This window comes from Strix aluco, chromosome 4 (assembly GCF_031877795.1).
Source record: "Strix aluco isolate bStrAlu1 chromosome 4, bStrAlu1.hap1, whole genome shotgun sequence".
Classification (NCBI taxonomy): Eukaryota; Metazoa; Chordata; class Aves; order Strigiformes; family Strigidae; genus Strix; species Strix aluco.
The window spans coordinates 127,498,749-127,522,849 of NC_133934.1; the positions used below are offsets into that span (position 1 = coordinate 127,498,749).

Sequence of the window (24,101 nt, forward strand, 5' to 3'; positions counted from 1 at the left end):
CCTAAAAAGTTATGGTTGCTGTTAGGAATTTGCTTCTGCTGGTGATGGTTTTGGGAGGCTTGGGTTTGTTTTTTTTACTCTGTGTTTTCCCCACTTGTCCCTTTGAGAAGAATCCAGTCCTGTAACTAATCTATGTCATTAGGCATAGATAAGTCAGAACTGTCTGTGATTATATTAATATTTAAACAGTAGCCATGAAGAACAATTTTGTATGTAAAATTGCTAAAATATTTAGCTGAGAGTTAGCCATTACTTTATAAAATATGATGCTGGTGACGTGTAAATAACTCTCTTTATTGTAACACACATCCTGGACAATTAGTTCCTAAGCTTTGTTTGTAGTCCTCTTTATTCAGTGACCTGTGTCCTTTTCCTACGAGGGCAGAATCCATCAGCTCGCATATTTTACTGAAATTTAGGCTCTCTTACTTTGCACAGTTGTAGAGGTTGGTGGGAGACTGCATTTTATTTAAATTTAAATGATGTTCTTTGTAATCCTCTGGGGTTTTTGTAATAAGGGAAATAATTTGATATCACTGGTAAATGTCAATTCACTGTCTATTTCTTCCTCCAAATCATTAAGTAATGTTGGCCTCCAGAAAATTCATCAAAAATGTGCAGGACACATCACACTGATGGGATGGGCAACTGAGTCTGTCATCATCAGTTTTTCCCTTCTACTCCAAGAAAGAGAGTGCTACTCTGAGTTGCAAAGAACATTTTAGTCAAAGCCACTAGCATATTAAAGATAAGAAGGGGGGAGGGTTGTTGTAGAAACACCATATGCCTTAATTAACACAGATAGCCAGAACACTAATGCTTCCTGTTCTTTTTTTTCTTCCAGAGTCTGAAACAGTAGCTCATAAAACCAGACATTTTTGTCAGTGCTGCATTGGTGCTGCTGGAAATACAGCAGTTCCCCAATCAATGTTTTGCTGAAGTGATTTTTTTACCAGAAAGTAATAGTTTAAATATAATGAAACAATAAGCTTATGCTTTTAATGTAGGCTTATCTGTTTCATCCCTCTCTTTTTTCTTTTTCCCCCACCTGACCCTGTGTGTCTCCTCACGAAGTCCAAAACCCCTCATCAAAATAAATGGTAGAGATGCCTGCTCTTGTTTCAGTGGCCTTCAGTTGTTCAGTAGTTTCTGATTTTAATAAATTGCATTTACATTTTGTACTAGCTGTTAAATTGTGTGTTGTGTGAGATAGAGATCTGCATCTGTTATGTGCCACGTTTGGAGTTTCTAGTGTGAACAAGAGCAGCGTGTGCTTTGCTGGTTTTAAAAATCTTTCATTGGTTATAATGTAAAAATAACCCTTTATAATGCAACCTTTCATATTGCTATATTTAAGTCAGGAATTTAATTACTACTTTTTAAAGAACAAATCCTCTTAAAGTATCTTGCTTCTTAGGAGACATGATTTAAATGTAGAACAAGTGGTGACTGTAGGTGTTTGAGGATTGTATGTGTTTTTTGTTTTGCTTGCACAGGTGTATTCCTTGTAAAGGAGCCAGATTCCCTCCTACTCTACCACGGCCTGCTGTAGCAATATTATCCTTTAAACTTCCTTACTGTCAAGTTACAACAGAAAAGGGACAGATGGAGGTATGGAATGGTGTTGAGTCCACAGCTGATAGTCTCAGATGTCCCCATAGTAGGGATTATACAAGATTCCTATTAATCATCTCTACTATGAAAGAGGGTAGTACAAACTCCGAGTAAGACGTGTGGCTAAGGAGGTTATTTGGGTTCAGTGTTTTATATAGCTTTTCTGGCTTGGTTTGGTTCACAACTGTTTCTAGAAGAATACAGGATAAAGCTGCTAGAGCTGATGCAAGTTTATATTTACACATAATCTATTTATGACCAATGAAGTCTTACTCACCCTCTCTTTTATTTTTTTTTTAATGGGTAATGGTTAATGTTCTAGTAAGCACCAGATTTTGGGATCCAAATTGAGACCTCCCCTTGAAGGTGCCTGTTTTTTGATATAATAGTCATAACAAAATTTCTGGAAGATTTTTTTTGAAAGATATACTAAGTACTCAAATTCATATAATCACTCTGAAAACATAGGCCTTCTGGCTTGTAGCAAGATGAACCTGTGAAGAACTGCTAGAGGGATATCTGTATTCTTCAATTTTTTTAATAGGTTTAAACATTTCAATCTTGTGTTCAGCTCTACTGCACAAAATAGAAATTAACATAAATTCTAAACTCAACCTTAGAGACAGTTTAATGCTATTTGAAATTTATTCTCTTTGATAGAAGTGTAGATAAAAAAGTTTCAATAATAAATACTTTGTCATTTTTAATGAATTCTCCTTCATTCGGTTCAAGTCTTTTTGTTCTTTATCTGATGGAGTATGTTTTCTATCCCCCTCCCCCAAAAATAATGGAAGGAAAATGCCAGGAACAGTTAATTTAGCTTGAGGGAATATGTACTTCTGTGTAGGTAAAGAAACAGATTATTCCTGTACATCTAATGAAACCATACTGGTTTGGAATAAGTTTATAATTATTTTGTAACAGAGCTAGCCTGGTTGAATAACTTTACTAGTATTTCGCTGAACAACAGTTATATTTTCTGTTTACCTGTCTCACAGATGATTGTTCCTATAGTTACTGAGTTATTCTGGAATACTTCCAATTTGCTGTGGGACAGAAGTTATAAGATAAAATAATCAACTTGTTCTGGAATTGTCAGTCCTGGTAGCATACTGGTGAACATGTAGGTCTTGTCCTGCTGAAAGCCTGTAATATAAATGGAATTTAACATATATGGCAAGTGTTTGGATCAGTTTGTATACGGATGGTTGTTAGTGTGGTCTGGTTTTTTTTCTCAGTAGGCATTGGCTTTTAAAAGAGAGTTGTCTACCCCTCACCCTCATTATAAGAGGAAAGGAACATTTAAGAATAAGTTGATAAAATACATTGTAAATTGTTAGGCATTATGTCATGGACTGGTTTTTTTCTCTCTGACCTCCAGCATGCATCTTTCTCCCTTTTTTTCAGGAACAATACTGGCGTTCTGTTGTATTTCACAACCATGTGGATTACTTATCAAAAAATGGCTATGAATTTGATGAAAATGCTAAAAGTCAGTCAGTGAAAGAACAGCAAGAACTTTTAATGAAGCTGTTTGCTGTAAGTACAAATAAGTAAAAAATAGAAAGAATTCATGAGACTTTACAGCAAGTGCCATCTATTCAAAATAAATTTTGATGTGATTCCTCTTAATAGAAGTCTGGCTAGTGATTTGCAATCTAGCTAGTTCACAGACTGCAATAAGAGGTGGACTGCAGTTAATATTGCTTATCAGGGTGGAGGGTGGGAGAAAGAAGGGGGAAAAAAAAGAGCTTTTTCTTTGCTATGCAGCTCATGATTGTTGGTAGTTTTGTCTTTATTCATTCACTCCACCAAGACCATAATATTCTGGTCCTAGAGTCTTGAGAGATCTTTATAACTGAAATGTGTAACTCTCAAGGCTTCTTTTCTTTCAGCTTTCTTGTAAACTGGAGCGTGAATTTCGTTGCATGGAACTTGCTGACCTCATGACACAAAACGTTGTGAATTTAGCTATCAAGTATGCTTCTCGCTCTCGAAGACTAAATTTAGCTCAGCGACTTAGTGAAATGGCTGTAGAAAAAGCAAGTGAGTTGTCAACAGCACCGGAAGATGAAGAGGAGGAAGAGGATTTCCGAAAGCACTTGAATGCTGGGTAACACAAATTTCTGTGATTAAAAACCTGGGAACGTTTTTACTGATCTATTAACATTTTGGTTCAGTTGATGCACTTTTCTCAACCATAGTTTGCAATGTGTTTGTTATGAAGTAAGAGTTTGTGTTGCTTTACTTCTAAATTCTACGTATAAAATGGTACATTCTTGCTGATATCGTGTGAGGACTTGTTAGTACCAGCATACTAACACAAAGGGAAATATCTCCACTCCTTGCTTACTGTATGTCTGTGTTCAAAAGCTTCTGAGGCAAAGCACACTCAATATCAGGTTGCTCTGGAATTTTTTTCTTTTTTTACCCCCCCTTCCCCTAGCTTGTGCTGGTTTGCTTATTTGACTCCAACCTATTTTTTTTCCTCTTTGTCTCAGTCTCTCTAGCTCACTTCATTCCACACCTACCTTAAAATCCTTCTATCTTTCTCCAGCCCTCCCCTCTTTCAGTATCCCATCTCAGTGTATCCTATTTAGTCTTTTTCCCTCCTAATTAATCCTGGGTCTTGAAAGCTATGGAAATGCTACAGCTTTGCTTTGAGTTTTTCCCTCTGTATCTGTGCTATCTACCTTTCTTCTCCTACCTGTATCTGCTTTATAAAGCATGATGAGGCAAGAGATGTGTGCGTTTTGGGGTTTTTTTGTTTGTGTTGTGGGTTTTTTTTTTTTTTTAATACATACCACACAGAATAGCTGTGTTCTTGCTTGGCCTCTGGATGGTACAGCTATAAGGAAAGTAGTTGCTAACCACCAGTCTGATAGTGCAGAAACAATGTCATAATGTTCTCTCAGAAGCAGTGTCTTCCTATAGCAATTTTATGTATGAAGTTTGGAATTTATTTAAGCAAGAGGAAGCGATAAGTCCCTGAACTTAATCTGTAGCTTTTCCCTTACTGTTCTGTGTGAAACTACACACTTAAAACTCCTTTCTAAACGCTCTAACTTGTTGTTCTGGATCATGAATGGAAGCTGTAATCCCATGTCTTTGACTTCAGCCACTCTGAGGGTTAAAATTCATCACAAACACTATATTATTAGTGCTAGAGTAATCACTGACATTCTGGTTGAAATAAATGAACCTTTAGTTTATGTATACACAGATTTTAGTAATCAGCAAAGATGAGGAAGGAAATGCAAGAAATGTACATACTACTATTGGGAATTTAGAGAATAATCAGATTAAAGATTGAAACTTGCTGCATAAGCTTCAGACTGAAAACATGCATCCATATTACCACCTGCATATTTATTCATGTATGCAGAAAAGTGATCTGGTATTATTTATGATACTGCAGGCATATGTGTTTAAATGGAAGTTACAGAAGATGTTTTATGTTTGTATTTGCAGCAAAGTGTTTTGGCAGCAATAGCAAGGCACTCTGAAGGTGGCAGAAGGTTGCTGTTTCTGTTCAGGTGCTCATGCTTGCGTATGGAGCTGTTTGAAGGCCCGTGCCTGTACTTCTAGCTGAGTGTGAATTTTGGGTAGTTTCATAGCCATGCGTGGTCTTTCTTAAAACTACGTGAGTACCACTTCAGGCGACTGCCCTTGATGTTTCAGGGTGAACTGAAGTGGTTAATGAGTCTTTATTTTATTTTTAGTGATCATCACAGTTTAATCAGAGGTATAACGCAAATAAATGCCAAATATTATCATTCTTATTTCCTAAATTAGTTAAGTAAGTTAGCCTCCTGTTGTCCCAGTTTTCCTTCTGAATGTGGTGACCACTTCCTTTCTGATGAATTCCTTTCATTTAGTTACAGCAACTCTGCCACAGAGTGGAGTCGGCTGCCAGTCAGAAATGTTCAGCAGGACCAAGAAATGGAAGATGCTGAGGAAACTGATGCCTACGAGGAAGTAGAAGAAACACCAGAAGGGCATAAACAGAGTAAGAAAAATGTGCTCTCTGAAGAGGCTGGAAGTTATCTAAATGTGTCTTTCACAGACTTAATAAGGAATTCTGGAAAGTTCCCAGATAATTAGTAGTTTGGATAACTCCACAGTCTATAGGTCTGTGCAAACAGTGGGGTTTTCTGTCTATTGTTTCATTTTGTTCTTTTGATGTAAAATTTAGGAAAAACAGGCACACCGTCTGTCATGGGGCACGACAAGTGAGGTACAGAAGGTTTGATTTAGAAGCTATTTACATAAATAGAAAATAATTCCATTTGTTTCACTGAGTTTTGAAACTCTGCAACTATAGCAGGGACTAGGTTTTCTGCTACCTGGTTAGAACTGGTCTGGTAGTTTCTGATCTTATTTGGGTGTTGACATGTGAAAAAATGCACAGGAATAACGAGGTGACATAGAGTGACTCCTGCTTATGGGCTTCCCATTGCCTGGGGTTCCTCATGGGAGATGAGCAGCAGTGCCTACCTGAGCAAGCAGGTGCATATACCAGCCTGTGCCAGCAGTTGCTGTAGAGAAACAAGTTTAGTATATGACATCTGCTCTGTCCCAGCTTGCTTATATGCTGTACTTAGTAACCATTTGAAGGACCCCTGGGGAGTTTTTCTGTTGCCTGATACTGTTTCTAATGGACTGGGGTTAGCTTGTGAAACAGTTACTTTGGTTTCCACTCAAGTCTTGCAGGAGTTGATAGGCCAGTAGTTTGCTGGGCAGACGTTAAGGAGTAAGTTTAAGGTTTAAGGAGTAAGTATACAACTCTAAGTTAAATCTGGGTAGACACAACAGGTGGTTATGTAAAAGTGTATGTACAATTTGAAAATGAAAAGTCATGCTTTAAAATACAGATTACTACAACTCGTCTGTTTGGGGGTTTGTTTTTAAAGAAGTTATGCTATTACATTTTATTGCACTTAAATATGTACCCCTTTCTCTTTTTCTGAAGGGCCAAATCCTTTCTCCAAAGGTGTCACTTCAGCAGAGGTGACTACTCCAAAGTCTGGTGAGTAAATCTCCATTTATACCAGGGCGAGAACTTTGTCATGCTTCACAATATCTGCTCCTGTTTTTATCCTCCATTCTCCCGTTAATACTAAAATTTAGTACATAACAGTGTTGTCAAGTGGTAACTTGCCCTGATTATTGCTGTCGTGTTTTGAAGAGGTTCCCCATTCCTGTTGATGTCTTCATTACCTAATGATGTTCCATACCACTATTCAGATTGCTTTAGCTGTGCCAAATGCCTGGCTATGTCATGAAGGCATTCTTTGGGACGGGGAAAAATGAGAACAATGATCAATTGATACGTTTTACTAATCACAGGCACATTTATTGGTTGCACTTAAAAGGCAGAGTTAGTAACCCTGCCGTAGAGCTGTGGGTCTGAGCAAGCAGGGGCAGAATGCGACCTCTTGCTGCTTATTCCCTTCCGTCAACCCTCTAGCAAGAATAATAGGAGTGGAAACGGATTTGGGAGTGGAGGAAGTACTAAGTCTTCCTGTGGATTTGTATTTTAAGCCGTTGGTCGTGGTCCTGTGTGGCATTTCTGATGACTCATAATAGCTGAGCATGTACAGTATAACCTTCATAGGGTTATTAAAGTGTCTTTCTCTGACCACTTTCAAGCCTGGTGGGAACTTCTTTTCTTTGGTGTGCGGTAGGTGATGCCTTTGATTTAGTTCTTTTCAATTTTCAATGAACAGAGGCTGAAACACACAATGAATGTTAGCCTTGTTCCTTGGAAATGAGACTAATGTTTCATCTACTCGTCTGAAATGTGCACGTTGCTTCATAGGTTTTTATATATATGTGTGTGTATGTACACATTTTTATGTTCTTTTTTCTTTCCTATTAAATAGTTCTAATTGCATCAAGCAGCCAAGGACGAGTGAATCCCTTTAAGGTAAGAATTTTACAGCTGATTTGATTGCAATGTTCTGAAAATCAAGTTTAAAGTTTACAGTTAACTGTGACAGATATCTTGAAGGAATAGAGGAGGGGAGCATGACAGAAAGGAACTAAAATGTCTATTTCTTTGTTTTGCTAGGTGTCATCTAACAAAAAGGACCCAGTGGTCCCCTCAGCAAATGTTCTGGACAATATGAGCAAATACTCAAAGAAAACTTCTTTGTCTAGCAGTCGAGCTGTAAACAAGCAGAACCCTCCAGTTATAAAGCCTCTGATTCCCAAACCCAAGTTCAAGCAGGTAATGTTTCTAGTCTTTTTACGTTGTTTCAGTGAGCAAAGAACAGTAAATTGAATTTTACCAGCTTTTATCAAGTTCATTTAAGCATACCACAGAAACTATAAAAGCACATAAAATGCCAAAAAAAAGTTTTCAGCTGTAGAAATTACATTCTGCACTGAATCTTGTACTTTTATTATAAATAGTGTTAACATCTGCATTGAAACTGGATAGATTAGATGCTATGTTAATGCAAGTGATTATGTCTTCAGGAAAGGCTTGGGTTTTGTTAGGCTACGTGGTATGTGTTGTCTGAGAGTAAGGTCTTCTTACTTTTTTTTTTAATCTCAATTTCTACAGGCTTTACCAATCTCCTTCTTCCAGGCTCGTACACTTAACTCCAGTGAAAAAACAGTGGAAGAAAAAGAAGAAAAAGCAGGAAATGAGTCCCATGAAGTCAAAGTCACTGAACAGGAGAGCACTGAAAACAGAAGGTGAGTGGACACTTGCATCTCAATGCCACATTCCAAATTTGATAGAATAGCAAGTCCGAAAACTATTTTGTTTCTGAAGATGTTAGACTGGCCCAAGTAGCATAACGTCGAGATTAAAGTGTTAGCTCACAAGTTGTCACGTTCAGAAATTTAATAAACTGCTACTTATACTACACATATTATCAAACCAACCTGCATAAAAAGCATTGATTGGATTTCCAAGTTGCCACGTTACAATCACTGTGATAGAACAGAGAAAAGCATTCTGTTCATTAAATCTTTCCCAGCATGTGTGGCAGTGTTATTCAAAGCAGGCATTTTGCATTGGCCTGAGACAAATACATGTGTGAGTGAATAATGAATGAACAATGCAAAATGTAATTTTGGGGCTCTAAGTAATGATTTTTGCCTTGATACTGCTTATGTATCTGGTAACAACCTTTGAATGATAAATGAAACCATGCTGCTGTGCCAGTTCCAAGTATAGGAAGTACTTAAAGTTTAAACAGCTCTAGCAAATCTCAGAGGAGTCTAAAAGCCAGGGGTTTTATGTGAAAGTGTAAAAGCTTTATTTTAATGTGTTTTTTAACAAAAGAAACAAAAAACTTTTATCACCTAAGGAGCATGTCTCTTCCAAGCTAAGACTCTAATCTGTCTTGTTCCTCTGGAGCAGATGTATTTTCTAACAATCCCAGACCTCATGAAACTCGCATTATTATAATCATGTTTCATTTAGACTTCATTTAACTAAGGAAGATGAAGGTAATTATTATTCATTTGGACTAGCATTCTTTTCATTAACCTTTACCGATAATGTTCTAAAACAAGTGGCAAGGAGAATTGTGAAAAGGATTAGCTGAAACATGCTAATATGCTCTATTTTTAGGTTGATGGGACCCTGTCAGAAAGGAAGAGAAGCATTATGCTTTGTCATTCTAAAACTGAAGTGTTAATCTCCATATATATCACAGTTTTAATAAAAACGCTTGACTTAGTCTTGCCTTGTCAGCATGTTCTTTAAGCATACTGGAATAGCAGAAGGCAAACTGCTGACTGTATGTATGTTTTTTTCTTTCTAGAACAAAGAAGTCCAGTTAGGTGTTGTTTAGAAATGTTGTTTTGGGGGATACAGTTTTCCTATAACCTTCTCAAATGGACAATTTTTATGTGCTTGGTTTAGACCAAAGACAGGATTCCAGACGTGGCTAGAAGAGAACAGAGCAAACATTTTGACAGATAATCCTGATCTGAACGAAGCAGAAGTAATAAAAGAAGGTATGAGTCGATTTAGAATGCTGCCATCAGAAGAAAGAATGGTAAGAAAACATTCTCTAATTCTGTTCTTTTGAGAATTTTTTGAATTGAATCCCTTAGTTGGTTTTGGTTAGGAATTTTTTTCTTTACACTGTTCTCCATCTTCATGGACTTCAGTTTTGAATTGGGCCATGATATACAACATATATTTATGAAAATATAAAGTGTCTGAATAATAATTAAATGCAGAAAGCACCTTTATCTAAAGTGAGAGAATCATAATCAATGAAGAAATAACAAGAGAGAAAGGAAAAAATGACATATCCAGGCTTAATTCACTGGGGCTTAAATTTGTTCTAAGGCATTTTTGGTTTCTTATTTGTCCAGAAAGACAATTAGGAGCTTCAATTTCATATGCTAGCTCAAATGAAGAATAGTTTTGAAGGAGAATGCTGTTACAAAAAAAGGAAAGTGAGAAAATTCTTCCTAACTTGATCCTTATTAGTTCTTAACAGGAATTATTTCAGTGCTTATTTATTTTATACACCTTCTGTGTCTGATTATAAAGTGGTGAGTTGTGTGGCCTGGTATGTAGTTTTCTGTTTAATGATTACTTTCTTCAAAGGTGTGGACTGAGAAAGCAAAAGGAGGAACAGTTAATGATTTGACAGAAGATAAAAAGCGAAAGCGTCCCACAGCTGATGAAGATGAAGCGAAAAAGAACCAAGAGCAGAAACCAGAGGACTCAAATTTATCCAAAAAGCCAAAGCCTTTAGATCAATCTACAAATGTCAGATTGGCAGCTTTTGCATTCAAGCAAAGCTAAATAACGTGGTACCTCCTCAGCATCTGTTTTCTGAAAACATTAGGTAGCTCTGTACTGAGAAATTTGCTGCTGTGCTCCAAGAGCACTAGCAAAGACAGTGCCTTGCTCCAAATAGTCTTTTAGAAAGTATTTTATTATCAGTTCTTCAGGCAAATGTTGAATCCACTCTCCCGATCTTTTGCAAGTTACTAATATAAAGCTTGGTAGCAAAACTAATACTAATGGACCTGTTACCTAGAAGCACAGTTCCACACAGCGTTGTGTAGCTGTGTGCCTTGATGCTTGTAATATTTGATTTTAAATCCAGATTAGTCGTCCTGGGGAGGATAAACTTTGTACACAAACTGTCCCCTGGTTTTAGATAGGCGAAGTAATGGCTTCTGCACCATCCCTTCTGCCTGCTGCAAAACTTGTAAGAGAAAAGATGCTCAAGGAAATGGGAGTGAGGGGAAGATAACTTAACGTGCTGCTGCTGTCCAGCTGTGTTTTCAACGTCAGTGGCTGTGACGGTGGCAGAGAGCGGCCTGATACGGGCAGAGAGAGAAAACCAGGACGGAAACTGAATTAGGAGGGTCAGGTGTGCAAAAATAAGCCATTCCAGACTGTACAAATGTACTTTTCCAATCTGTGTGCCTCAGCAGGGTCCAGAAAGTGCTCAGAACTTGAAAATCTCTGTATTGTTTTATGCGACGTTTGTTTTTAAAATAAAATGTGAATGTTTCTTAGTTTAAGCTGCTGGTCTCCTTTGCAATTTTTATAATTAAAGTAAACAGGCTTCTACCCACAATTCATAAGGCAGTTGTATTTACCCTTCTCTGGAGAAAAGGCAGTACCTTTAAAATGTATTTGAAGCAAACTCAAATTTTGAAACTTATTTTAAGATAAGGTAAAATAATTCCTTAGCATAACAACCAAGACTGAAGAGTTCTAACTTAGGGCTTCTTTTCCTGGGTTTGCACATCTTTCATCATTTTTCATTCTTCATTTCTCTTCACGTTATTACTGAAAAGGCAAATGACTCTCTGCTTAGAACATGTTTTTAATATTGAAATCTATAGATCAAAGATTCAGTGAGATTTCTGTAAAAACCACTGAATGTTAGTGTAGGAGGTGTTTTGCTAGACTTTTTTAGCAATTGTTATATGCCATTTTGGAGGAAAACAGCTCCTCTTTTCACTATATGTAGAGAATGGGGGTCATGATGCCAGCCAGGGATGGTAAATACAAATAGAGGAAAATCCAAAGACCTGTCAGTTTAAGTGCTTTTTTTCATCCACGGTTCTTACGTATTTTTACACATTTTATTTGTTTAATGCTGATAGTAGACAGCAAGTAGTAATTAACAGAAGTAATAATTCATTTTCCGTAGTGGCACAACAGAGGAGATTCAGGAGAGTAGTGCCATATTTCTTTGGAAATAAATTATTGTATCAGAGACTGGAATTTAGACAGTAAAGTGTATTTCCACGTTTGGGTGTTTTGGAGAAAAATGGAATTGCATTGGTAAAGAAAAACATCCTGATAGAAAAATCGCTATGGACTTGGTGAACTGTGTAATGTTTTCTTTCTGCTAGACTAGGTGGTTGTGACGAGGCGGCGAGCACCTTGCCCGTGGTGGTGGGAGATGAACGGGCAGCCTTTCTCTCCGTACGTATAATCCGTATCCAGGCTGAGCTGCCTGCCCGGTGCCCTTTCCGCAGGCCTCGTGTGAGAAGGTAAGTCACCCTCAGCAATAAGGAAGCTTTTTGAGTGACTCCTCAGGGCTTCTCTATAAAGGCTGCATAAAATTACTTGAGCAAGGTATTTATATACCCTGGGCTCTGGCCGGTTGTGCTTCTGGCTGTTGGGTCAGTGTCTGTCCACCGTCCCGGCTGTGCTTTGCTTCAAACTGTAGGCACAAACCTGGTGCTGTTTGTGTTCTACAAGAGGCGGTCAGGTACCCACCACTGCAAACAGTGGCTCCCACAAAGCATCCAAAGTCCTTTTGGCTCCTATAGGAGTAGTTTTCCTGTAGGAGAGAGTTTTCTGAGAGCTGGACATTTGCAGTCATGTAGCTCTTCTGAACAAACATACCAAAGGTCTGTTTAAAGGGAAGCTCCTGGATTTAGTGGATGGTTTCGTGGAAATCACTGGGGACATCAGGCACCATCCTGGACATCCCTGTTTCTCGTTTGCTTTTCTCCTGGCTTAATTTTTGCTGTATAACACTTGTGGGTTTTAACAGACCCAGTGTCCACAGCCTTGGGGTCACAGCCTGGATCTCGCTGTTACCCCCATGGCTGGTTAGAGACAACAACAAAAAACTTTCCAACATCAGATTTGAAATTTTGCATCAGAGCTGCGTGGGTGCGATGGTGATTGCAGCAGTGATTTTTAATTGTGACAGTCACTGCTGTCCACAGTAATAAAACAAACAGCCAACAGGGGCTATCGAGATCATGGAAGCGAGTACCCAGCCGCTTTTTTTCTGGGAGGATCATCTCCCAGCTAGGCTGCTGTTATCTTTCATCAAAAATGACTTTTGCTCTATTACGCAGCTCCAGGCAGAGCTACAAATACACCCTCCATCACCTGGAGCCTTGCAGGAGCTGCGCTGAGCCAGCGGGGAACGGGGCATGCTCAGCCACCAAAAGCACCGGCGGGACAGCACTAAGTATAACTTTCAATTCAGGTGGAAATGAAATGCTAAACTAAAAATGAACAGAAAACGTGGAATGGATTTTCAAGTGAAAACAGTTAAATCTCTACTAGCTGGCTGGTTGTTTTTTTTTTTTATTTTAAAGATGCTCCCTAAAGAATTTAGTAGAATTTCATTGAAGTCTTCAGAAACATTTGTCCTGAATTTGCCATTGTTCTGCTGGAAAACCAGGTATTTTAGAAAAGCCCACCTGGAAATTGTGTCAAGGAACCTGCCTGGTGTTGGTTGTTCCTATGGTGCTCAGAAAACCAGAGGGGGAGGATTGCACTGCAGAAACATCTGATCTTTGCATTGGGTTTGAAAGGCTCCGGGTATTGACTCACGGCCAGGGCTCTGCTGTGACTGTGTTCTCCCTCTTGCTTTGCTGTGTCTAAACCCAACCCTGACTCCCCTACCTAATTATTGCCATTTCTCTTCACATTCCAGGAACACAAAGAACCTTCTCCTCTTCACTCTCTGTGTCTGAGTCTGTCGCCCTCTTCTTCATCGTGTTATTTGACCCTAAAAAAAAAAAAATAAATGGTGCCTTTCTCATGCACTTTTTCTGAAGAAGAAAGTCATGTTAAAGATGCAGTGGATGAAAACAGATAGCGGGTGATGGAGTCTGCAAAGGAATATTGCTGAATACATTCGTGTGGCATTTTGTTCAGTTACACCTCTGTTGCTGCTTTTGCCCCACATCTAACCCAGAACTGCTCCTTGCTGGAAAGATACAGCTACTAAAACCCAACAAAAATAGTCCCAAAAGGATGGGTAGAGTCTGTCAGCTTTTCATGGGGGATATAATTCCAAGTAGCAAACACCCACCTCTCTTGTTCTGCAGCTGACGGAGCATTTCAAGCCCTGTATCTTATAGAAAGATCTATAAATTACCTACTAGGTGTGCTGGAGTGTTGCTAACTTGTTGGATTTCAGAGGGAGTGCCAGACCAGCAGGAAGCTCGGCATTTATTCCGAGAAAGAACATTTGTACTACAAATAAACAAAATATTCGCTCACGTCCTAAACAATATTTTCTTTGGCTTTCCCACTACTTGCTCCATAATATAATTTTGCTGTGAAAGAAAATAACACCGTGACACTGTCCAGCTGATAAAACCAACACAAAAAGCCTTGTTCGTCTTCGGAGCATCATGTTGCTGTCTCGGGCACGAGTTGAGATTGGAGGAGGATGACAGGTACGCTGTGGGAGAAAAACACTCTTCCACTCTTCCCATGGAGTTTGGTCTGGGCTCCAACATCACTGAACTCATATTTTGCAAACGCTACTCTCTTTTTTTTTTTTTTTTCTTTCTTTAACGGTGTGTAATGCCAAATCCTGACAAAGAAATCTCTCTGCCCTTCACATGTCATGAATCCGTGTCAGCTTGTGTTATTTTGGATTTGGAGAGTTTTCTTTGGCTGCGCTTTAAATCCCAGCGACAAGCAGCCTCTGGCAAGGAGGCTGAGTAGGTGTGGTACACAGCACAGAGCAGTAGCTGTTTTCAAGTAAATGGTGTAAAGCTGATTGCTGCCTTTCATAGCAGGAGTTTTAACTTCTTTTGTTGTTGTTTTCAGTGCAGGTAGTAGGTCAGCTTAGAAGGTCTATTTGCAGCCCAACATCCAACAACTTTATCGCAAGTGTTTGGTACCGGAGTGTGATAGCAAATACTTTGTGGCAGTGCAGCTTTAATTAAGATACTCATCTCCATCAGGGAAGAAAGATGTCTCCCCTTGGCTTCTGGGGATGTCCTGTGTCTCCAGTTTCCACAGCAAACCTTGGGTTAGCTCTGCTGATGTTGGTTAGGGAGCTGCTGGTTCTCCAGGGCTTCTCTGTGACCCTCAGTGAGGATTTGCATCCACCTAAAGCGAAGTTCCTGTGGCTTGTTTGGAATTGCATTCCCTGATTAGAAAATTAATAACTGTTTGTTGTAACTTCTCCCTTTGTTGCTGAAGGAGCGAACAATGCCATCAGACTCAAACAAAGGTTTGGTTTACAAACCCAGTGTAAGTTGCCTTCTTGGACATAGCACTCTGTCCCTAGCCTCTGTTTGTCACCATCTTCTGATGGTGTGCACAGCCGGGGCAGCTTGGTTACTCCAGCTGGGAGAGTTTCTTACTTTGTAGGCAGTAAAAGAAAGTTGATATCAATAAGGAATTGTTTTGGGGTGGGAAAGTCAAGAAAACTCAACCAGCTTGGATGCTTGGGGTGGAGCTGAGCAAGGGAGAGCCTGTGTTTGGACAAGCTTTTCCCCCTCAAACATCTTCTGGCTATGAAACTTTTCAACTTCTTTCCAAAGAACCTAACTCTGTTGGTCATGGAGTGACTCAGCTTGGGGGTCCTGGCTGGCTAGTCCAAGGAGAAGACAACAGCAGTGAGAACTGCCTGTGAGAAGGTCGGGCATCTCCTGCAGTAGAGCTCTTTGATGGAGAACAGCAGACCTGGCTGCTTCCCTCTCCTCCTGGTTGATTCACTAAATGTGCTCAGCTGAATGCTGACATATAAATTAAATAGTAATTGATTTACCTAAAGGCAGGCAAAACACAAATATCTATCCGGGCTGCCAAAAGAGCCACTTGATGCTGGACTCAATTGGACAGGAGTGGCAGAGAAAATTTGCAGGAATAGTTTCAAGCCGTGTGTTGCCAGGGAACAGTTCAGTCTACAGATCACGTTATTGATCTCAGGGTAATAATGGTGAGAAGCAACTGAGGGGAGTGATGCGGGGACACAGCTGCTCTTCCCGTCTGGCCGGTGCGTGAAGCAAAAGAGGCCCTTGGGTTAGAAATGGGCTGGAAGGACCTGGAGATTGCCCTGGACGATGACAGGTAGCTCCCCGCAGAAATGGGGTACAGGTCCATGGGTGCCTGGAAATGTGTGTTATACAGCTGTTTTCACCTTCTCAAAAGCATAAATATGAATTTACTTCCTACAACTTGCTCGGGCCATACCTCTGAAGTTTTCCAAATTTGGGGAGCAAAGGCCGTGGAGGAGTCTGTTGGCGTGGGATCTTGTTTAGGCATGAAAGGAAAGCCAGGGCAGGGCAAAACTGCTGCCTTCACTTCCAGTTCCAGCTCTAGAATTTGAGACCTCACCAGGGAAGTTAAAATGCAGATCGCATCTGCAGAAGACCCCTCAGACCTTGGGGACCCTCTGTCCTTACAGAGCAACATGTGCCCCCTGTAAGAGATTAGTATTTTAGGAGCCTGTAATCAATTCTGCTTGTTATTCCGGGTAATAGAATTAATTTGCTCGTGATTCACTCTTTAAACTGACACACTGTGGATTCCAGGGGCTGATAAATCCCAAGCTGTGTTTCCAGGGCAGGGGAAGGATGTTGGTAGGCTGTGACATTGCCATCCATCACTGCTGTGGGCACAGTTATTATTTGAGGATCACGTTTGGGTCACATTCTAGCTTCATGGTAATAGCAGGATCAATCTGCATTGCTCTTTTCCTGCTTGAGCTGTTAATGATATGCTGGGTTGACACAGATGGTTTGAGAAGGTGGAATTCATCATCTCTAACTTTAAGCTCTGAGCCCAGTCCCAAACGCTCCCACTTTATAGTCAATGGAGGAAAAATAAGCGTCTTTTGTGCGTGATTTATCTCAGCCTTTTAGCAGCTGTCAGCACAGAAATTGCCCTTGAAATACCTTTTAGATGGCTTCATCTGACCCAGTGAAGACTGCCCAGGGTCTCTTCAACCTTAGCCAGCTTGGTGCAGAGAGGTTTCTTCTGAGACGCTGCTCTTCAAACTCTGAGGATCATCTTGGGCACATAGGAAATGATGCTCTAGCCATTTCCTGCCAGGTCAAGGAGCTGGAGCCTGAATACAAACCCACTCCATCCTGTTCCTATTTTGTATTTTCCCTGTTTTCAAGACTAGAAAGGGCTCCGGGCTTTGCCATGGACCACACACCCATTGGCACCCTTGGCACCCAGCAGCATCCCCTGGCTCTCATGGGGACCCCCTGGATACCCTCCAGCAGATGTGCTGAGCTTTCACCTGCTCTAGACCTTATTCTAGATTTGCAAATAATTCAAGTTTTGGCCTCAGAGCTTTTTGCACTCCCTACTTTGTTGCTTTTTAAGAACCTCTCTTCAATCTTTGAGCAGAGCAAAGGTCTGAGCAAGCACAGGAAAGCGAAACAGGACAGATTCCCTCCAAGAAATTCAGAGTATTTTTTTTTTTAACAATGTTGCATGGTGCTGTCTGCCACTCTCCTGTTTTACAGCCTGTGTTTTGCTTTTTTTTTGGATATAATCAAAAATAGCAAAGAAAAATTTCTTGGGAAAGCTACATGAGAAAATCGGGTGTAATAAGGAACAATCAAAACATTATCATAAGTTACTTAAAAAAAAAAAAAAGCCAAACATTTAGTGCTTCTGCTTACCCAGCCAATGTGGGCTTGTGTTTCAGAGGGAGAGGACTTCGCTATGGCTAGAAATGGGGCTGTGTTGTAACACATCCTGACACGTACTTAAATTACCTAAACCTAATAATTCCGTGTTTGTAAATGCTGTTAGTCAGCATCGACTCCCCCGTGAGCAACCTCTGCTCAAAAATACCCAGAAAAAGTGGGTTTCCGTGCATCCACACAGTGCTCACACTAGCAAATAAACTGGCAACTGCCCTTGTCTCCCCATAAATAGGAGAAAAGTTACAGCCAACTCCCACAGCTGCTGAGTTCAGACCTTTATAAAGTCCGGGGTGACTCCAGAAGGAGCTTATCTTCCTCTTTCCTAAGAAAATAAAACTAGCAAAGACTAAGGAGTGCCAAGATACTTAGATGCCCTTTACTAACCCCCTTTTCATATGGATGATTATGTCTCAGTGGTTTTTAGCTCTTAAGAAATGCTATCCAACCCTTGAACCGTGTCAGCTTGGTCTGGATCCAAATGAAAGTGATAGTCGTTCTGCTGAGTCCCATGAGCATTTTTTACACGTTTCTAGTTTATACATTTAGTTTATAGAGCGGATTTGGACATCCTCAGAGGGCTTTGAAATGATGCAAGGTACCCAGCTGCACCTTGGCGTGTGTCTGGGGAGGAGAGGGGATGGAACTCAGGGCTTCAAATCCTCCAGTACAGCAGTTTCTGTTCCCAATCGGAGCCCAGGGTGGTAAAGCCGCAGCAAAGCCTGGCTGGCTGCAGGCCAGCACCAGCCCCTTGATTTCACCTGAGTCATCTGGCTCTCTTCTGGTAAAACCTGTGATTGGAAACCAGATGATAAATGTGGACTGTGTTACTGCTGCCGGGGACTTTTTTTTTTTTTTTTCTTTTTTTTTTTTTTTGCCTGTCTTGGTTAAATGTAGCTCTTGTGCCAGGAGGAGACTGAGGAAAGCCAGTGAGTCATGCTCCACACCCCATCCCTCTGACAGCTCCTTCCCCTCCTTATCTCCCCAGTAATTTACCATTTCCTAGGCACAAGGGGGGAGAATTTGTCCCTGCTGCCTTATGGACAGAGCAGGTGTGAAAAGAGAGGGCTTTGCTGCATCCCTTAGCATCTTGGACATTTAATTTGATGGCAATCAAGAAAATATTAGTTACTCTGCTCCCGGCTGGGGTGATGGAGCACACACTTTATGCTCAGCTGAACCTGAAAATTCAGTTTCTATCTCATAAAATCCCAGAACAGCTTTGGCTGGAGGGGACCTCCCTTCCAAACCACCCACCCCAGCATTTATTTGTTCACCAACATTTGAACTCTATGTAGGGCTGGGGCAGAAAGGGCTGTTGGCAAAGATGACCTGTGCTCTGTCTTCTACATTTGCCCCCAAAGTGTTTGGAGGATGCTCAGACCACCGGCAGCAGTGACATCCCAGCCACATCCCTGCAGAAACCCCAAAATATTTGGTCTCAGGTCCACAGGTGGGAAGGTGAAAAACAGGGGGGTACCTGAGCTGTTCAGCAGGAACGCGGCTTCAGAGCTCGTAGGTTTGAAGGGACAAAACCCAGCTGTCATGAAGCGGTAGGGATCCACCAAGGGGGGTAAACCCACACCCTGGATCTTTCCAGTGGGTGCACCCCGCCACCAGCCAGAGCACCCCAAAACCACCATGACGGTGGCACCAGGGAGTTACGGGGTAGGACACACCAGCATCGCCCCGGTGGGAAGAGGATTAGCCCCCCAGGTTTGGGAGGGTTGAAGAGAAAATCCCAGAATCATCTCGGTTGGAAAAGCCCTTGAAGCTCCTCCAGTCCAACCATGAACCTCACACTGACCGTTCCCAACTCCACCAGATCCCTCAGCGCTGGGTCAACCCGACTCTTCAACCCCTCCAGGGATGGGGACTCCCCCCCTGCCCTGGGCAGCCCATTCCAACGCCCAACAACCCCTTCTGCAAAGAAATCCTTCCTAAGAGCCAGTCTAAAATGGAGAAGGACGTTGGGACCTGCTGCGCAGGGCGAGGGCCTGCACCCCAGCGGACCCCCCCGCATCACCCCACCGTCCCCGCCGGAGCAGCCTTGCCGCTCCCCACGGGCGTTCCCCAGCTCGGGGGGATGGAAAGGGGATGGAAAGGGGCTCCCCCCCCCCCCCATGCCGGGGATCTCCCCGAGTCCCCGCCGCGGCGGGCTGAGACCGGCCGGCTCGTGACACGCGGGTGACGTCACGGCGGCAGCGGCCAATGGCAGCGGCGCGGGCGGTATAAAGCGGACGGGCTGAGGCGGCGCGCGGGAGTGCTGAGGCGGCGGCGGGAGGGAGGGAGCGCTGAGGGCTCCGGGCTGAGGCGGGCTCTGGGCTCCCCCGCAGCGCGCTGTCCGCACGGGGACGGGCCGGCCGGGCCCTGCCGGCGCCCATGGCGGCGTCGCGGAGCTGTAACGGGTACGCGTGGCAGGAGAGGCCGCCGCTGCCGCCATCCTCCGCCTCCCCGGTGGCGGCGGGCGCCGAGAAGCCGCGCGTCCCCCCCGGCGGCGGTAGCGGGGACGGCTGGCGGGGCGAGCGGCCCCGCAGCGAGGAGGACAACGAGCTGAGCCTGCCCAGCCTGGCGGCCGCCTACACCACCATCCTGCGCTCGCTGGGCGAGGACCCCGAGCGGCAGGGGCTGCTGAAGACGCCCTGGAGGGCGGCCACCGCCATGCAGTTCTTCACCAAGGGCTACCAGGAGACCATCTCGGGTAGGGAGCGGTCCCCCCCGGGGCGGGCGGGCGGCTGTCACCCCGGGGAGGGCTCCGGGCTGCTTTGCTACCAGCTTTCCGACTTTTATCTCTTAAAATGGGCTTCGCCACTGCCCTGCCACCGTACCGTCCCTCTGGTGCCACTTGTCAGTAAGTCATCAGCAATATGCACTAGAAACACCTGCACCTTGGGGTTCCGTCCCCTCCTTCCTCCGATTTATGCTTTTAAACTCCATGCTGGTAAAGTTCACATTCTGTCATAAACTTCTATGCTACAGGTTTGGGTGAACAGAGCAAGCTTTCTGTTTTCTGAGATAAACTTTTCAAGCTCTGCCATAGGAACTTGTTGATTGTACCTTCCTCCATCCGGAACTGAGCTGCGCTGTGTCCAGAAGGGGTGGGGACATCTGCCTCTGTTGACAGATATAGGTAGCTTTTTCTCAGAAAAGGTCTCGTTCTGCTGGCGCTCTTATCAGGTGAGGGTTTTTCAAAGGTGGGAATGAAACCTGGGGAGGTGAGGTAAGGAGAAAGGAGGAGGTCAGGGAGATCCCTTGCCCCATCTCAGGGTCCCACCAGCAGGTGTAGAGGGGTACCCCAGGTTCGCATCCCTGCTCCAGGTGAGTGTCTTACCTGCTCGCTGACTGTGCCCCCCCCCCCCCCCCCGCTCCCCCGAGGGCAGGAGGAGAGGAACTGGGTGGGATTTGTTGTTCTTCTCACCAATAACTTCAGAGTTGTCTCTTGGTTCCAGTGCAAGGTAAATCCTGCTTGAAAATTCAGTTTTTACATCAGTTTTTCCTCTTCTTAGCCTTTCCACTAAGGACTACACCCAGTATAAACAGTAAAAATGCACTTGGGAAGCTGAGGAATTCCCCCTTCTGGTCCTTCTTACAGTTTCCTGGTAGTTAGTGCATAAGGGATGCAAACACTGTCAGCAAGGACCTTTGAATGCGAATCAGGGAGGAGCTGAGCGTGTTCTGCTCTCTGGAGCACAGCGCTGGTGAGCTGAGCCTGCCCCAGAGCTCCATCAGGGTGCTGAGCATCAGGGAGCTTCCTGCCAGCACGTCAGAGTCCTTCTCGTAAGTGCACTGTGCTTCAACTCAAAGGCTGGCTTTTGTGTTTAGTTTCTTTTTCATTTCTCAGCTGCTGGGTCTTCTGAAATAAGATCGCGTGTGACTTCCAGCATTAACTTACAGCCAGCTTATACTCGTGTGCTACTGTTGTGTCCTCTTCCCCCAAGAACAGCATTTCTATCTTGGCATTTGTTTTGACTTTCAGATCAAACCAGGTTTTCAGGTTCACATCTGGAAGTAGGCTCTGGGCTGCAGTGGCCATCCTTATTCCTCTCTTCCTTTAGTCCTGCTGCACAGTGTTTGAGATGAGATTTTATCAGGGCCTCACAGAATGATCCTTTGTCTACTGTGAATAACTTTCCTCATTTGGGGATTGTGTGTGTCTCTTTTCAGCTGTAAAACACAGGAAGTCTCTTGGTTGGCCTGCTAGTCTCTAGCAGAAGGATTTTTTAACTGATAGTTCCTGAGCGTGAATTTCTGCCCTGAACCTGGATGAGGTTGCTGCCCACCTTAGGTCCTCTCTTATCTTGCTGCCAGTTTTGTGTGCAGTGTCATACACTCCCTTAAGTTTTTTGAATAGCTTTTTTCTGCTCTAATGTGGATTCTCTCGAACATGAATGGTCTGTCCTAACGTCTCACATACATTTCTTTAAGCAGAGTAGTTCTGGATAGTCCCCCCCTCTGAATATCCCTCCCTGGGAGAGAGCTGTATTATATCCTGAAGTAGAAAGTGCCACTGCTAGGTGCTGTACTTTTGGACTGCTTTTTTCTTTTCTTTCTAGGAAATGAAGCTGTGATACATTCCTTCCTGTGTCAGGTGGGGAATCCTTTTACTTTCCAGCTACTTACCTCTTCTGGCATGTGGATGAGGAGTTGGCTGAGAAAGTTGATATGGAAGAAACTTCCCCTTGGGAGGGTTTTAAATGCATCCTGAAATGCAGAGCCAACCACTAGAAAGTCTTTGGGAACAAGGCGAGCTGTGGGACTGCAGCTTCTGCTGTTTGTCTCTGCTGCAGCATCCCGGTGTGCTGTTCACTTGGTTATGCTAATGCAACTGTCTGCCTAGCCAGGCTGAGAAAGAGACCAGGAACTGGCTTGTAAAACAAAAAAAACCCTCGAAAACCTGAACCCTGACAAAAAGCAGCCCTGACTTCTTGTTTTCTCGGGTTTCTTTTGCAGCTTATTCAGCTCCTTATGTGGAACTGTCTGGATAGGCAGAGCTTAAAGCAGTGATTTGTGGGATGTGTGTTAAGGAGTGTGTTCAAGTTTACCCCCCAGCGGGCTGAAGATAACAGACATTTATAATAGCTGGAAATACCATCTTTTCATCAAAGGTTGCTCAAGTAAAAGCTCTGGTGGTTGTACAAACACAGGGCTAGAAGCAAGATGTGTTGCTGCAGGCACCTGTCTTCAGCTGGCCCCAGTTGACTCACAGCCCTTGCCAGTATGCGGAAAAGTTGCCAGTCTGTACAGCCAGAAAAGAGTGACAAACCAAGGTAGTGACTGTTAGTACAGCTACAGGCTTTAAAATCAGCCCTCTGAGTTTGTCTGCGTGAGTATCTGCCTTAGACAGGCAGGAGAAAAGCCTGTTTTAACCTCTGATGGTGTTTTAAGTTTCCATATGGGGACACAAAAAAAGATGCAATAGATAAATTCTGAAATATAGTGAAGGCTGGAGAGTGTAAAGTTGCAAGTACAGTGCTGGAGGTCTTCAGTGTTCAGCGTGCTTGACCGGAGCCTCACTTGCTGTAGGTGAGAACATGGGGGTTATGTGGTGGGTCACAAAAGTAAGCTACTTGAGTGCTGCCCACTGCTCTCAGAGATTAGGGATGTGAGGGGTGCCTTGCTCTTACTCATCACTGAACACTTCTGAGTGCAGCCAGGTTGCTGGAAGCTTGTGGGTTTGGGGAGGGATGGTGGCCTTACCTGCCCTGCAGCTGTCCGGCCTCTGTGGTGGCATTGGAGGAGAAGACCAAGGGGTGCGAGTGGGGAGTTTGGTTTGAGGAACCCCCAAAGCTTTTGGAAGCTGCTGAGCTGATCTGTGGTTTCAACAGAGTCAGCAAATGCGTATGGTTTTTCTTTTTGAGCTTTGATTTGATACTTCACCCTTAAGAACAAACTGTTTTCTTGATCTTTTTGGTTACCGTGTGTATGACATAATACATTTGGGGCATGGTTAAAAGTGGTGGACCTTTGATCTTTCCTGGGTGTTGTCACTTTGCTTCCATGATGCCTGATTGTATTTGCATTTTTGTACTTTCTATAGTTTAACTTTGTAGTATTGTGGGGAGGATTACATCTGAATTCTGTCCCTTCTCTCCATTCAGATTTATGTGAGTAGCAGAGAAGCTGATTCTGCTTTCCATCTTCCCCTGTGTGTGTATTTCCTGGCCTGTTTTTGGTAGTGCAGAGTAACAGTGTTCCTGCTTTACCCTTTATTCATCTTTGCTATCTGTGTTCTGCAGCTGCTCAGTATTGTACTTCAGAGCCATTAGTAGAGTTTACTTGCTAAATATCTAAATCTGGCTCTTTCTGTTCTTTCTAGATTGTCTTTTCTCTTATTAATCCTGACTTTACTAAAGGCTTCAACTTCTTTCTTTGACAAAATGTATTCAAATGTATTGATCTCACGTCCCTAGTACTATAGTCATCAGACTTACATTGGAGTAGCAAGAATGCCTCCAGTGACTGCAAATAAAATCCACTTGGGGACCAGATTAAGAAATGCTACGAGTTCACATTTGGGCATCTGTGTAGACCAACAGCCACTACAACAGAAACCTCCTAGTGTCTTGGTAAGGGTGGCAGAGCAGACAAGATACCAAAAGTTTTAC

The 24,101-nt window shown here is 42.8% G+C and overlaps 2 protein-coding genes across 5 annotated transcripts in view; both read left to right on the top strand.

Annotated features, from left to right (window-relative positions):
* Positions 1-11,130, top strand: part of WDHD1 (WD repeat and HMG-box DNA binding protein 1) — a 30,365-nt gene extending 19,235 nt beyond the window's left edge. For 2 of the 3 annotated variants that reach the window (XM_074821099.1, XM_074821100.1), the window contains exons 17-26: positions 1,497-1,611; positions 3,022-3,153; positions 3,510-3,727; positions 5,493-5,623; positions 6,587-6,643; positions 7,500-7,543; positions 7,688-7,846; positions 8,186-8,319; positions 9,500-9,635; positions 10,199-11,130. In XM_074821099.1, the coding sequence (XP_074677200.1) occupies positions 1,497-1,611; positions 3,022-3,153; positions 3,510-3,727; positions 5,493-5,623; positions 6,587-6,643; positions 7,500-7,543; positions 7,688-7,846; positions 8,186-8,319; positions 9,500-9,635; positions 10,199-10,399 (1,327 nt within the window). In that variant the 3' untranslated portion in view covers positions 10,400-11,130. The remainder of the gene's footprint in view (positions 1-1,496; positions 1,612-3,021; positions 3,154-3,509; positions 3,728-5,492; positions 5,624-6,586; positions 6,644-7,499; positions 7,544-7,687; positions 7,847-8,185; positions 8,320-9,499; positions 9,636-10,198) is intronic. The other variant, XM_074821101.1, reaches the window with a different exon arrangement.
* An 8,656-nt stretch (positions 11,131-19,786) lies between these two features.
* GCH1 (GTP cyclohydrolase 1) overlaps positions 19,787-24,101 on the top strand; it is a 33,140-nt gene continuing 28,825 nt past the window's right edge. For both annotated transcript variants that reach the window (XM_074821108.1, XM_074821107.1), the window contains exon 1: positions 19,787-20,197. In XM_074821108.1, the coding sequence (XP_074677209.1) occupies positions 19,879-20,197 (319 nt within the window). In that variant the 5' untranslated portion in view covers positions 19,787-19,878. The remainder of the gene's footprint in view (positions 20,198-24,101) is intronic.